This window comes from Castor canadensis, chromosome 2 (assembly GCF_047511655.1).
Source record: "Castor canadensis chromosome 2, mCasCan1.hap1v2, whole genome shotgun sequence".
Taxonomy (NCBI): domain Eukaryota; kingdom Metazoa; phylum Chordata; class Mammalia; order Rodentia; family Castoridae; genus Castor; species Castor canadensis.
Window position 1 is genome coordinate 65206814 of NC_133387.1, and position 16387 is coordinate 65223200.

Genomic DNA, 16387 nt, shown 5'->3' on the forward strand with positions numbered 1-16387 from the left:
CATTCCTGTCATCTCCAAAGCATTACTTATCTCTGTTCCCAAAGCACACCAAGCTCTTTCCCACTTTTCTGCATGCACATTTGTCATCACGCTCCCCACTCCCACCCTTCCCGCTCTCTTTTTTTCCTATATGTTCTTCAGGTCTCAGAGGAAATGTCAGTTTCTTATAAAGAAATTTTCTTCCTGACCTCTTTTAAAATGGTATTTGTTCCAGATTATTGTCTCTCATAACAAACTGTTCTTTTCTTTTCATGGTGTTTAGCATAATTTTAGTCATGCATTTACTTGCATACATATTTGATAGATACCTGGCTCTTCCTTGGAATGCTAAGTTATAAAGGAGCAGGTAGGGTTATTTGTTTTGCTTGACATTGTATACCCAATGTACAGTACCTAGCACTGATTAGTACTCTATAAGGGAACTGGTATACAGGGGTTACACTCCTCATGATAAGCAATGTTTTGAGGATTCCCACTCTTCACTGGAGTTGTCCAATGCCAGTGGCTCTGCTATTTTTAATGATTGCAGTTATTAACAGCTATGTCTGTTTGCATGAAGCAACATCTTGTAAGTGACATAGTGGAACACCACATTGTCATAGCACATAATTTCTTAGATTCTGATATCTAGTCAACATATATGCATTCTGTCTTTCTTTTACACTAGTAAGGTTCTGAAGGGCAGAAAATATTTCTGTATTTCTTCAGGGAATAGTGTTCTATATCCTCAGTGTCTACAGATAGCAAATAAACCTTCCCTGCTCCCTTAATATCATATACATGTTTCACCAAAGCCCTTATTACCTTGTAAAATGCCCATTAATAGTTTCTTCTGTTAGATTATTCTCCTTATTTATCATTGGGACATTTTATAGATAGGACTTCATAAACATCTAGTGGAGGAATATTAAGTTGATAGCAATAAAGGTGCCTAGAAAAAGTCAAATCAAAGACATCTCATAGGGTAGATGGCAGAGATTGGGGTCAACTGTGAGAGGGGGAGTGACATGATGTTATTGAAGGGGAGGAGAGCTTCCCAGCAGTTGTGAGGTGGCACGGGCTGCGTAGCAAGTAGTGACTTCCTGATCATTGCTTGTGTTCAATCACACTCTGGGCAGCCACTGAACATAGATAGTGATTTAAGAGCCAGACGCACTGTTGGAAGGGACAGCCTTTCTGAGCCCTGACACTTTCAGTCTGGGCAACTCTGGAGTTCCACAGAAAAGGAAACAGTGGGAGAACATGTACGTGAAGAATGTACTAAAACTAGAGTTGGCCAACGGGAATAAAAATAAGTGAGGACTCTAATTTGTACTCTGGCACTTGTGAGTTTAATGTCCATGTTGAGTAACTGAATATACAAAATGAGGGGGTTAAATTCAATGATTGTCAAGGCCTCTTCGCAAATGTTATATTCTTAGGAGTAACTACACTTAGTAATCACCATGTGCCTGTAACATAGGGGTACATGTATTATCTGTCATTATTTTATAGGAAGAGGAAATACTTTCACTAAGGGGAAGAACTGGAATATAAGTTAATGAGAATCTGGAAGTTTAATTCAACCTTTAAGCCTTTCAATAAGACTTCTTATTCATGGCCCTGTCACAGCCTCACCATATGAAGGGGCCAAATCACTTATGTTTATGTGCTGACACTTCCCCATCTGTAAAATTCGGAAAATGCTACTTCCTCATTCACAAGGGTGTTGTGAAAATTAATTAGTTCATGTTTACCAAGACCTACGAGTGTTTTGGTGTGTCCCTTGGCAGGTGTCATTGCTTGGTCTGAAGGTTCCTTATAAGGATGGCCACCAACAGCTGCTGCTTCTTAGACTTGGAGGAAAAATGGTCCCAGAGCAGAATTCTCATTTTTACATATCCTTGAAATTTCTCCTTTTGATTCTTGTCTGAATTTATAGCATTTCCTTCCCATTTACAGTGCATCAAAAAGGCTATATCAGTGTTGTTTAACAAGTAACTACCCATTGCTAAGTAGTTAAAATGTTACTGCCAATAGTATGGTTCCCATCACTGGCCTCCCCAGGTACCTTTTCCCCATGCTGCCTCAGTATCTTTTAGTAGATTTAAAGATACACTTTCAGAGTCTTTGTTTCTGCAGAATGACTTCACCTACCTATGAAGTCCTGTTGTTATCATATTTATCATCATGAGAAAAATCCCTTTGAGAGGAGCCATACGTAATTTTTTAAAATCTTTTCACTCTTCCTTGACATTTCCCTTATTCCTAATGAGAGACATAAAATATCCAGGCCTACAAAACCCAGCTTAACCCTCCCATTCTACCAATGAAGAAGATAAGGTTTAGTGACCCAAGTCAGACACCGATTCACTAAAGCAAAACAAAACAAAAACTGAACTGGTTTCTATAGTATAATGGTTTACCTCACACTAAAAAAAAAAAAAAATCCCTGAGATGAGACAGGAGCTTTTGGTTCATCATTACTTTGTGTTCTTGTGTAGTAAATCCTTCAAAACTTTATCACAACCTCTAAAAAAATCAGAATTAGCATAAGAAGAATTTAAATAAATCACCACCTCCATGGCTTTTCTTTTTCCCTTGGTAGAGAGTTAGTGATCCAAACACTGAGTGTGTGATGTTGGGAGAAATCAAATAACTTCCCTGTGTCTTGCACCCCATCTACAAAAGGGAGGAAGGTGAACTTAGAGATTAAAGGAGACTTAAGAGAATTTCAGCCAATTATACTGATTTGCATACTGACTTGAAAAAAACCTATGATGCATTTTGTGAAATAAGGAAATCTGAATACTGAATACGGCATAAGTTTTGAGTAGGAAATGACCATTAATTTTTAGATATGATAATTATGTCACAGATTTGTTGCTTAAAAAATTCCCTTTCTTCTAGTGATACATAGTAAAATATTAACAGTTGAAATGATATGATGTCTAGGGTTCATTTCAAAGTAATATGGGGGCAGGAGTAATCAGTGCCATTTATGAAAAAATGTTGGTCATAAATTGGTAATTATCAAAGCTAGGCAATGAGAATATGAAAATTTGGCAGACTATTCTCTTTAATTTTGTATATTTGGAATATAAATAAAAATGTGAGCCACAAATCTACAGTCCCTTTAAAATCATAGTAAAATTTTTATTTGAGAATTATACATAAAAGGAAATACCTGTCATATTTTAGGTAAAATAAGATTTTTAATTTTGCTTATAATTATAATTAGTAATATAATAAAAACTACAGTGTTCTTTTTTCCACATTTTCTATTGTTTTGCTGGGTGGGGGTATATTGTGGTATTTTTAAAAGTTCTTTTATCAAAAATATCATACTTGGATTCACTCCCTGCTCCACTTTCTTTTATAACTACAGTGTTCTGAGTAACTCATGGAAGTACTGAAATACACTGGACCAGTCATCAAATACAAGAAATTTCCTATAATTTATAAAATATCTTCTCAGTGGAGAATGACTTATATCTAGCTATTAAAGCAATCCTAATAATCCATATATACTAACATGCACAAAGTACAGCCAAATCTCAAATTCTCTGATAAAACTTTGATAATAATGTTGAAAAACGATGCAGTTAGAGAAAATGGGCTAACACATCTATGTTCTTTTTTATTTTGAAAATGATAGTAAAGTTTATTGGGAAAAGAATACACCTTCAATAAACTGAAAGCAGGTTATCTCTAGAGAGAGAATGACTGAAAATATTCTTGAATTATTTTTCTCTCTACTACAGTGGAAACAGAAATGGACTTAGTTCATTTTAACAGAGTGCCCAAAATATATGAATATATTTAGTATGTAAAGATTAATAGTACCATGGCCTGTACCAGATAAAATTACTTTCTTATATTCTGTGGTCCTGAAAGACCACCAAGCATTTGGTAAAACAATAGTAAGGGTGTTCAAAATTTCAAAATGATGCATGAAAAAATAATATGTAAGAGAAATACAATCCTCCTTTGGCTTCATTGAAAGTGTGTGTGTCCAACAACAGGTGTTGGCGAGGATGCGGGGAAAAAGGAACCCTCTTACACTGTTGGTGGGAATGTAGACTAGTACAACCACTCTGGAAAAAAATTTGGAGGCTACTTAAAAAGCTGGACATCGATCTACCATTTGATCCAGCAATACCACTCTTGGGGATATACCCAAAAGACTGTTACTCCAGAGGCACCTGCACATCCATGTTTATTGCGGCACTATTCACAATAGCCAAGTTATGGAAACAGCCAAGATGCCCCAGCACTGACGAATGGATTAAGAAAATGTGGTATCTATACACAATGGAATTTTATGCAGCCATGAAGAAGAACGAAATGTTATCATTCGCTGGTAAATGGATGGAATTGGAGAACATCATTCTGAGTGAGGTTAGCCTGGCTCAAAAGACCAAAAATCGTATGTTCTCCCTCATATGTGGACATTAGATCAAGGGCAAACACAACAAGGGGATTGGACTATAAGCACATGATAAAAGCAAGAGCACACAAGGGAGGGGTGAGGATAGGTAAGACACCTAAAAAACTAGCTAGCATTTGTTGCCCTTAACGCAGAGAAACTAAAGCAGATACCTTAAAGCAACTGAGGCCAATAGGAAAAGGGGACCAGGAACTAGAGAAAAGGTTAGATTAAAAAGAATTAACCTAGAAGGTAACACCCACGCACAGGAAATCAATGTGAGTCAATGCCCTGTATTGCTATCCTTATCTCAACCAGCAAAACCCCTTGTTCCTTCCTATTATTGCTTATACTCTCTCTACAACAAAATTAGAGATAAGGGCAAAATAGTTTCTGCTGGGTATTGAGGGGGGGAGTGGGAGGGGGTGGAGTGGGTGGTAAGGGAGGGGGTGGGGGCAGGGGGGAGAAATGAACCAAGCCTTGTATGTACATATGAATAATAAAAGAAAAATGAAAAAAAAAAAAAGAAAGTGTGTGTGTGTGTGTGTGTGTGTGTGTTTTAAACAAGATGTCCAGTAATGCAAATGCTTGCAGGAAAGACTTTCAAAAGATACCATTATGTTGGAAACAATAATGGATAGAAATAAAGAGTAGTAGGGTAAGTATAAAGATCCTCTCCTTTAAAAAAATGAACTTGTAACTCTTGCATATTTGAAGAACTCCATAAATATTAAGGTTATTTATTTGGTTTTCTTAGAATGGAGTCCCTTTCTTTGCTTATAGTTACAGTATGTGAGGATATTATTGAAAAATATCCTTCCTGTCTAAATTGATTTACCTGCAAAAAGCTATCCCCCCCTTCACCTTCATCCCATTATCCCCATCCTTCAACAATCTCACCCTTTCTTGTGTTTACCACCACCTTTCCTTGGAACTTCCTGTAAACATTAAACAGCTTCCATGCTGTGGCTAAAATGACTTGGCTTCCAAAGTGCTGTAATTAATCTTTAAAGAAGGTAGTTATCAGCTAGATCATTAGGGCCAGTAGAAGGAATAGATCATCTTCAAACTGTGACTTAAAATAGTCAAGTCACATCTGAGCCTGACAATGACTACTCCCCTCCACCCTTTCTTGGTGGATTTGAGTTACCTGCCCTTCCAATGGCTCACCCTGGTTCTCAGGTGACATTTCAAGAACCCATGGCATTTGAGCCTCCTGTTAATTTTAGTTCTGGATTAGTAAAGAAGAGGAGGCAGATTCAGATTATTAGAGGCTGTGGAATTGATTTTGGTGCCTTCTTATTGTCTTTTTCAGTCTCTCAAAAACATTTGGCATTCTTCCATTCCCATTTTTCCTAGGACCCTATTTCTTAGGTAAGCAATATACAATACTAATATAGTGGCTAAGTCCATGGTCTTGTGGGTCAGAGAAGCTGCATTTATTTCTAGTAGCTTACTGAAACTGTTCCTCTGAAGGTCACTGATTATCTACTAATTGAAAAATCCAGTAATTTGTTGAAAACCTTTTTATTTCCTCTCCTCTCTATAGCTATGTCATGGATGGCCATCTCTTCCTGCTTGACAATCTTGTCTCACTTGACTTCTGGATACCATGTTATTCTGACTCTTCTGTCTTCTTGACCGAGTCATCTTAGTTCCTTTGTTAGCCATTTCCACTCATTCTCCTATTACATGAAGGAGTCCTTTTTCTCTTTAAAAGTTGTCTTATGGATTGCTGATGCAGGTTTTCAGCATTGCCTGTCACCTCTACACTCCTGCTTCCAAAGTTTATTAACTCTCCTTGGGCTTTATCAGATGGCTATTTCCATAGGTACTTCCAGTCATCACATTTAATTTGATATCGTTTGATAGCACCAGTCTGCCAAGCTTCAAACTTGACAGTCATCTCTTGATGTGTGTAGTGGAGAAAAGTTAGTGTCTAAGTTTTATCAATTCTTTAAAAAACTTTTCTAAAATAAGTGCCTCATTCCCTGTAGCTCAGACTTTTGCTTTTTCTATAGGTCATTATCACAACACCTTTGCTACCTTCACTTGAGTCTCTCTGTTCTACCATTTTTTTTCTTGGAAGAATATTTCAAGAACAAAACAGGCCATAGTTCATTTTTCCTGCAAGTCTAACCTAACCCGCCTTGCTTCAATGTTTGCTATAAGTTAACCTAACTCTACTGACTGGCACTTCCTATAGTTTCTAGATATGAGCCCTCTGCTTTAATGAGCAACTCATATTCTCCCAGGCTCATGTCCATGTCTCCCTGCTTTGGTTTATCTGGTTCCCCTGATTTAGAATGTTCTTCCCTTTACTCACCTAATTCCTAGCTACCCTTCAATGCATGGGTCCATTTCTTTCATGAAATCCTCTCTAACTCTGGTATTTGATACCACCTCCTACTTCTCAACATCCACAGCATTTTTAGAACCTTCCTCAGTGAGGTTTCAAATTATAAACAGTATGAATTATTTTAAAGTTGCTTCCTGGGTATACTTCTCATTTTCCTTTAACAGGTTGGAACTTTCTCCAGGGCAAGAAGTTAAGATAGTAAAATACCATTACCATGGGCTCTTGCTTATTAAGGTAAGCTAATGCTTTTTGTTAGTTTTTGTGTTTTTATAAATCTTGTTTTCTAGGAAGATTTGACTTAACCAGTGTGTATGGCAAGGAATAAAGATGACAAACCTATCCACTCCAAATTATTTAGATTTTAACACAGTAATAGCTGGAGCAGAGAGTGATGTACCCTGTGTTTAGTCTCAATGTTCCCTTCCCTGTGAGAAGCATCAGCATTTACTTGGTTCTGCAACTCAGAGACCAGGGAGTCATCTCTAAAACTGTCCTTCCCCTCAACCTCCCTTGTCCACTTCATCAAGCTCAGTCAACTGTGTGACCCTTATGTCTCTCGAATTTCTCCACTTTTCTTCATATCTACTGCTAGCACCTTAGTCCAAACTACCAGTGATTCTACCTCTTCATGAGCCTCTTTATTCTTACCCTCCCCAATTTGTTTTCCAGTTAGAATAAACTTTTCTGAGTGCAAATCTGATTATGCTTCCCTATTCCTGAACACTTTAATGGGCTTTTCAGTATTCCTATAAGAAATCCCCAAATCTTTAATACAACCTACTCTTCACTGTCTCACACCTCAACCTCCTCCTCTCTCTCTTGTCTGCTCCAAGTATTAAATATTTGAAACACTCCCACTTTCGCCTACTGTAGGCCATTGTGCTCACCTGGAACACTCTGACCCTTGTTCTTTACATTGTTAACTATTGTTCATCCTTCATATGTTATCTAAGTTACCATTTCTCAAGAAAGCATTCCCTGGATTTTTTGATCAAGTCAAATCTCTTTATTATATTCTATCCTGTAGTATCATCTACCTTTTCTCCATCACTTATCATAGTTGAATTTTATATTTACTTCTGCAATTGCTGGTGATTTCTGGTCAATACTTCTCTCTCCCACTGAACTAAAAACCCCTTGAAGCAGGGATAAGTTCAGCTTCCACTGAGACCTAATACATAATTAAACAGTTCAAAAGTGTTCTTAATGATTGACTAAATGAATGAATAAATGCTATGGATGGCTACTGGTCATTTCAGTCTGGTTAATAGTTTTATGCCAATATGTGGACAATGAACTTCAGTTTACTGTCATCATCACTGTGCCAACAATGCTGGTAGCCTAGCCTTATGGCCATATGATGAGTAAGTTCACAAAGCTGAAATTGTCACACGGTCACGGTCACATTCATTCCTAACCCCCTACTTCACACTCATATTTAAATTGTCAGCATCAAGTTTATTCACAGCAAAGAGCTACAAACTGAAATCCCCAATTCTGGCCTAATGGGCCATATACACATTAACATTTCCAGACACTGAGGCAGTAAGTTTAACTTCTTAGCTTTCTGCTGCTAGGGATCAAACCCAGGACCTTTTGCAGCCCCAGCCCTAGTAAGTTTAATTTAAAACAAGGAAACATCACATTTAAAGAGATCTGAATTAACAGTAGTTAAAGTATGGCTACATTAGTGTACGTTTGGGACAAAGTGCTCTGGAGCTGGCATATTGGGCCCATGATCTTTGGTATATGGCAAAGTATGACAAGAAGTGGGTCTAGGTTGGGCCCCATCTATGCACATTTCTTTCTGAATTACCCAAAAGGCTTTGTTATAAGGCAGTGTCACCTTTAAGACCATTGTACAACATAAGCCTTGAGAGTAATATAGTAAACACACCGCTTATTTTCAATATGGTAACAGGAGGAAATGGATGCCCATCAGAAGTCTCAAATATCATTTGAAGGGATCAAAATTCTTGTGGGTATGTGCAAGAGACAATTAAAAGATAGATTAAAATATGAGGAATAATTACTTTTCTTGAGTAAAAGACTCAAGGGTATAATGACTACCTGGATTAAATCTTAGAATGTCGCTTATTTGCAAAATTCTGAGAAGTAGCTGGGTAATAATTTATAGAATTCATAAAGACTTAAAAGACTGCTGCCTTAATGGATTTCTTTTCTATTTTACTTATTAAGATCACCTTAATAATTTATGCACGGCAATACCTTTAGCGAGCAACAAAATCTCACGTATCTCATTTAAACTTGGCAACCCTGCTGACAGTTAATATAGTCTTGTACCTCTGAGCCAGCAATTGTAAAGCAGCCTCAGGCTGTTAGTAACCAAAACCATCCCATTTATGAAAATACCAAGAAAATTAATGTCCTAGATGAATGGCTGGGTTTTACGGTCACTTGCTAGGAAGATTTATTCATTCTTTATTTGTGGGGAGGCGACAGGACAATAATGAGCCCAAACTATAACTCTTGTTTCACACACTGCTTTGGTTGCTTTGCTTCTTTGTTAATAGAAGTAACTGATCACAACTTCCCCAGAAGGAACAGGAGTTTCTATCAAGAGTTCAAAGTTTTCCTATGCTGTGTACCTACTTTAGAAGGTGAGTCATATACTACTAATCCACTAGAAAAGTTAATCCTCTGCTTTACTCAGACAGGAGAATAAATGCACAGCTCATTTAGATTCACCTTCTTTACCAGCATTTGCCAAGCTATTCTCTTAAGCCATGATCATTTCCCATAGACACAGTGGATTATTTACAACTGTCTTTCACAGAAGAGAATGTTACAAGTGATAATTCTTAAGATATTGTTCAAAATAAAATTTCAAAAGCAGATGTGAATGTTAATATACATTTATTTGCTACATTCATTTATATTAAATCACTCACTACTATATTCATAGCAGCATGACTAGAAGAAAATAGACTCCATTTAAATCTATTTTGTATCCAAAAAACCTGTTTTAAATGACTTGTTCTTGGGCATCTCAAAAGTAAGTTGGAGAAGCTAGGTAATGCAGCCACTGTTTTCTTTTTTTTTTTTTTTCATTTTTCTTTTATTATTCATATGTGCATACAAGCCTTGGTTCATTTCTCCCCCCTGCCCCCACCCCCTCCCTTACCACCCACTCCGCCCCCTCCCTCTTCCCCCACTCAATACCCAGCAGAAACTATTTTGCCCTTATTTCTAATTTTGTTGTAGAGAGAGTATAAGCAATAATAGGAAGGGACAAGGGTTTTTGCTGGTTGAGATAAGGATAGCTATACAGGGCATTGACTCACATCAGCCACTGTTTTCTTATACAGACCATTCTTTAAAAATGTTAGAGTCAAATGTCAGTAAAGCCATGGATTTTGGGAAAACACAGACTAATGTCACCACAAAAGCTTGTACCCACTTTTCTTGTTAAGACAGCCTTTTGGCAACACCATGGATAAGTAATAAAATCTCATGAATCTTATTTAAACTTGCTGTGCTAAAGTCTGACATGACACATTTGATTACATTTGGGTTCATTACATGCAGAAGCATCATACCTGGTATAAGGAGGAAGAGGCAGAGTGATTCTGGTCCACTTGTTGAAAGTATCTGACACCAGGATCCGCTGTAGGTGATAGCGACTGCATTCAACATTGGTAGGCAGACAGTCCCTCACCAACGGGTGCCATGACAATCCAAGATCCACTGAGTATTCCAATTCAATAGCTGAAACAGGAAGTAGTATTACGGAATGGACATAACCACAGCTACCTGTCATGTTTCTGTATGTTTTAATTTTAATGTCAATTTGATTTTCCCCTATATTTATGTTTCCTACTTTGAAATGTTTCCCAGTTTTATTTTTCCCTCTGTAAACTACTATTTATTATTTTAAAATTTTCATATTGAAATTTTTCTTTTAAGGAGATACAATCAAGTGAAACAAAGTAAATTTTCCTGAATCACTCCTTATTCTGAGAAACTTCCAGAAAAATCACAGCAACACTATTGCTTCACATGCAGCTACAGCATATAAACAGCTATATCTTATAGTCTTTATAATTTAAAGTAATAAAAATGTTATGTAAATATATTTTAGTATACATTTTAATGCAATAGTTATAAATGTATGTACAGTTGTAATATATACTGAAACAAATATATTTCAATAATCACTATTAAAATAGTTAAAAAACAGAGCAGCCCTCAAATTTGACCATCGTATAGAAATTCTGACTAATAATGTCAATTTTGCTTCTGGTATAATAGGTGATATTTCTTAGAAATTACAAAATCTCTCTTGCTTCTTGCTCTACCGTCTGATGGAATATACCGGGATAGGTACAAAAAGATAGCTAAAGGTCATGAACTTTGTGCCAATGCATGTAGTCAGGTTGTAGGTCTTCTGGAAAGACACTTCTTTCTTTTTTTCTTCTTTGGAGTTGTTCAACCTATACCTCTGGCCTTATATTACTCTCCCCCTATTCACTTTTCATCTTAACGCCTTATAAACTGCTTTGGCCCTGACCTCCCTTCTGAAATTGCTTTCTCTAAGGCTGTGGTTTTCAGTCTTGGCTGAACACTGAAATCACCTGGGTACCTTTAGAAAGTACTTATGCCTGGGTCTCAGGACCAGAGATTCTGCCTGCACTCTTCTGGGGCCTGGCCAAGGGGTGGCTTTGAAGCTTCACAATGGTTCTCCTGTGTGGCCAGCAGGAGACCATGCTGTACCCTAAGCTTTCTAGGAAAGGAAAATGGCTTGATCTTAGTCTTCATTGTCTTTACAGTCCTGAGAATTACTGATTGTTCCCTGAGTCTTGAAACTTTCTTTTACTTGGGGGACATTATTCTAAGTCTCTTGTGTTGCTTGTACTCTGACTCCTTTGCTAACTAGCCCAGCTTTGGGCTTTCTTCCAGGCTCTGTTTTTGGCCTCCTATTCTATATGTATACTATTAAGGCTCCAATGATTACCTCATTAACCAGCGTTTGCTGAGCTTAGCAATGTCCCAGGCACTGGGCATGTATAAGGAATAGCCTAGACAGAGCTTCCACCTGGAGGATGTCTTCATCTAGAACTCCTCACCTGAACTAAGAAAAACACATCATTTTTCCTCATCAACAAACATCTTTTCCTAACCACCAAATTTTGTCGATGGTAACATTTTTACACTAGTTTTCTGGGTTCAAAGTTTAGAAGTTATTTTAGAATCTCTTTTACCTCTATGTTCAACCTGTTACCTTGCCCTGAGACCTGCTGCTTCTCTACTATTAGTTTGTGTACTCTTGTATGAACTTTATTAATTCCATATCTCTTCATGCCACACAGTGTAGTCAGTACCTCCTCCTGCAGGGATTACTATCATGGTTATTTACTAGGATTCTTCTATTTACCTTCACCAGCTCTGAGCTAATCTCCCCAAGACACATCATGACACCCTTCTGCCCCTGTGGTCTCCTATTCACTACATTGTCAGGCACAAATTCCTGTGCCTACCCTTTAAGGTCCTTCGTAATTCGCTGCCAATCCCACTTGGTCACTTTCCTCTTCCATGTTTTTACTCATTTCAACCTCTCTCAGGAGGTTATACTGCCTGTGGTAGGAATCACATATGAGTGAGCTATGAGGGCAGAATTTAAGTCTGCTGCTGTTGTAGGGGGACCATGGGATATTTTCCTTCCTACATTCTAGTTGGCTTCCTACATTAATGAAGAACTAGATACCTAAGGACTAAAGTATCTTTCTGCTTTTAAGATCAGTATTCTTTGATCTTCTGCAGCTTTCCCATGGACTGCTGCTTTACCTATGCTGCCAGCCCAGTGACATTTTACCCTTCAAATCCACTCCAACCATCAAGGTCTACTTGATATTTAGCTCCTTTGAGAAATGCTCTTTAACTCCTTGGATTGGCCAACTATTCATCATCTCTCCATCCTTTGAGTTCTCATTATGTTTTGTGCTGGTACCACTCCACAGAACACTTGATTTAGTCATTAACTAGACTCTAACTTTTTGAGGGATTCCTTCAAACACATGCACCTATTAAAGACAGCATATGTACCTTCTACTTGCTCATCTTTCTTTTTTATTTCCAAGTTCTACCCTCATTGACTAGTCTAGTTCTGACTAACTGATTTGTGTCTGAGGTAGAAAGAGTACTATTTCAGTACTAATATGTCTATTAAGTTCAAAATAATGGAAATATAAAAAGTCTGGATCTGTAGAAACTTGGAAGTAATCAAACTGCTCAAATTTCAGCCTCCCAGAATCTAAAACAAAACAAAGCTCTGTGAACATTCTAGTTTGGAATTCTTAGATGAAGAGTGATGTAGGGTAGAGAAAGACTGGGAGACCCCAAAAATCCTGATAGGCTTGTAAATTCAGGTCAAAGGTCAAAATATGCAATGGTGTCAGTTTTTAATTCTCCTGAAGTGTGTGTGTGTGTGATATGTGTGTATGAGTACACACATATAAACTAGAAGCTGTAAGCTGATAACAATGAAGTATGTTATGATCCACAATGGCAAAAAATATAGGGCAAAATAAAAATTCATGATTCTTCAGGATATGGAAAGGAGACAGTAAGTGAACTAATCCAAGGCTCTGTGATTTAAAATCCATGAATATATAAGCATATGTGTAAATCATATTCTTCATCTCTAGCATTCTCTATATGACAAGAGTCCTTGAATGGAAAAACAACGAAGGTGGTGGGGGTAGGGAGGAGAAATGACCCAAGCATTGTATGCACATATGAATAATAAAACAATAAAAAAAAGAAAACCAACAAAGTGTATCCTTTATTCTGCAAGTCTGATACTACAAAAATCTGAATTTGCAAATTATTATGTAAGTTATTATTTGCTGCATAAAGTATTCATATACATGTGCTTTAAAAATAAGTTCACATTTTATGCTTTCAAAAATAATTTTGTAAAACTCAATTCACCAACAATATCTTTAAGAATATACTCAATTTACACAATATTTTCAAGGATATTTCATGAACTCAAAGTGTACTTGTGTATCTATTAAGGACTTAGCAGAGGTTCTGAACAGTCTTACAACAGAGACAGCTACCAGGGCCAATGCACACGTGTGTGTCACTTCTGGACATTAAATACTTACCATAGCAAGAGTCTGAGACTGAGCAGGAGGCAGCAAAATCAATCTGTAGGAAAGAGTCCTCATTCACAGCAATGTCTGTGGTGACCACATAACGAGTGCTGGCCTTCTCAATGAAGACCAGGGCATCTCCAGTAGAGCCACACACAGGCATCTTCGTGCCTCCTGGGTGAAGCAGCCACTTTCTACTATCCAGAGTTGTAAAATCATCTTCCAAGACTGCATTACCAGAAATATTTCCTCCAATAAGTATCTGAAATGCATAAAGAAAAAATAAAACCCCAAATTCTCAGTTTGATTTTAAGGTACAGGGATGTTCAGTCCTCTTTGTTTGTTTGTTTTTATCTGTCAGTCTGCTCAGAACTGGCACTCTACAGCCAGCATAATGTTAGGGGCTTCCAGAATGCTCTTGTTTATGTGGTCTGCTTGCCGATCTGGCAAGAAGCTACAGAAAACAAATCAAAGGATTGACAAAACCATTCACAGCTTTCACAAGCCAAATTGTGCCTTTGGAAACTACATGTCTCCAAGCTGGGAAAGCAATATTTGGCTTGCATGTGATTATTTTCCATGTAAAATTTCTATTTAAGGACAGCCGTGCCCTGAGGCATTTCAGTTCCAGTTCTTTGCATGGGCTCTACCATTTGTTAACAGGTTCTTTGAGTTCCATTTGATACACATTTTTTATTATGTATGCAGATCCTTTAGAGCAGTCCATAAAGATGTTGGGGAGATTTATTTATTTATTTTCTTTGTTCAAAGGCTAGGAAAGAGGATTTGAGAACAACTGGATGTGGCACAAATGCTAATTTGCACATTTTCCTTTTCAGAGAATTATAACCTTGTATCATGCTTGATAAAGTCCCTCTAGCCATATGGCAGCATCTTCTATGAGCAGGACCTAGGCCTTCTGTTGGATCACTTATTTTTATAGGCGTAGGCAATTGAGGGACTAGAGAGAGAAAGAAAGCTAAAAGCCATATCTAATCTAGCTGTGTGCCCTTAGGCAGGTCACTAAACTATTTGTCCTGGGCTTCCCCTACTGAGCAAGGAGTTTGTACTAAATGCTTCATAAGGCCAAATTCAGATCCAGTGACAAAAGTTAAAATAGTTAATACTGAAGAGACTGACCTGGTCGATAACCCAAGGGCTGTAGAAGTGCCCATTTTCAGATGGCTGCCACCAGCGCAGGCGAGTAGAAACGGAACGGGCTTTCAAGGGTATCTCCAGGGCAATGTACCTGCCCACATTGCTGGAGTTGCTGAAAAGGAACTCTTGAAGAAGACTCCAGGAGAGGCCACCATTGAGAGAATACTGTAGAAGCACAGGCTGGCTCCTGGGGTCTGGAACACCTTTACCACATCCCAGTCTCATGAAGAACTGCACGAATCTGACATTAGTAAACATTACTGTAGACTTCAACAAGAAATCCACATTGTTAACACAAGACAAGCTCCCAGGGTAATATGAGGAAATGAATAATTTTAATGAATATGATGATTTAATGAATGTCCAAAGCAATCACTTCAAAGCTTGATTTTCCTTTTTTTAAGTAAAAGAGAGCTAATCTCTCCTCAGAGAGAGTCTGAGGGAAGTGTGCATCCGTTGCAACCCTAGGCTACTTCTTAAGATGATGGGAGGAATTCAAAAGCTGTTCAAGTTTGAGAGTGTGTGCTGTCATCTACTTAAGACAAATTGGACCCTAGCCCTTAGTATTTGAAACTAAAAGAACTTAATTATTGTGGATCATGCCACATGATCAGTAAAATCATCCATTCCTGGAGTTCACCAGTAGTTCTACAGATCTCACATGATTGCTTTTGGGAGACATATTCATTTACATTCAGCAGTTGTAGTACCTCTTATAAAAGGCAGACATCTTTGGGAAGAGGTGTGTTAAGCCTGGGCCTTTTTCTATCTTTTGTGCCAGGGGCAGGGAAGCATAAGTGTGGGTTGTTGTTGGTTGTGGGCTGTGCCAGCCTCTGACTGTTGCTAGGTCTGGGGATGGATGATACTTGCCACCAAGAACTGTGGCGGCCAGCCAGTGGCAGCTTTCCTAGCTGGCAGGGAAGTGGACAGAACAGCAGCAAGCAGCTGGGGTGCCAATGAAAACTAGCTCAAGTGTTATCTTTGGCAGGCAAGCTGTTGGTACCTGGTCTGGCCACTATACTAAATGGTAATGTAGAATAAAATTATGAGTAACCAACCATACATATCCAATAACGAATGTATACCAAACATCAAAAATATACTGGGACTTATAGCAAATGTTATTGGTATCATACAAAAAGCCATTCATTATTCATGATTTACCCTCTTTATCTCATGGCGCTGAAAAAATTAGGATCTTACATGGAGCATTTTTCAGGTCAATATATGCAAATCCTACACAGCATGTAACTGAGTTGAGCTATATAATGGAGCTTTTAACATTGGATTAATGAAAACATACATGGTAATTGTAAACAGTGATGTTTACACTTATAGGAACAA

The 16387-nt window shown here is 37.8% G+C and overlaps 1 protein-coding gene across 2 annotated transcripts in view; it reads right to left on the minus strand.

The window, feature by feature from the left end:
* Reln (reelin) overlaps positions 1 to 16387 on the minus strand; it is a 450273-nt gene that overhangs the window by 42814 nt on the left and 391072 nt on the right. For both annotated transcript variants that reach the window (XR_012445193.1, XM_074064926.1), the window contains exons 44-46: positions 15026 to 15284; positions 13898 to 14147; positions 10328 to 10496 (exon numbers count right to left, since the gene is read on the minus strand). Coding sequence is in view for 1 of the 2 variants with exons in the window: in XM_074064926.1 (XP_073921027.1) it covers positions 10328 to 10496; positions 13898 to 14147; positions 15026 to 15284 (678 nt within the window). In the remaining variant the exon portion in view is untranslated. The remainder of the gene's footprint in view (positions 1 to 10327; positions 10497 to 13897; positions 14148 to 15025; positions 15285 to 16387) is intronic.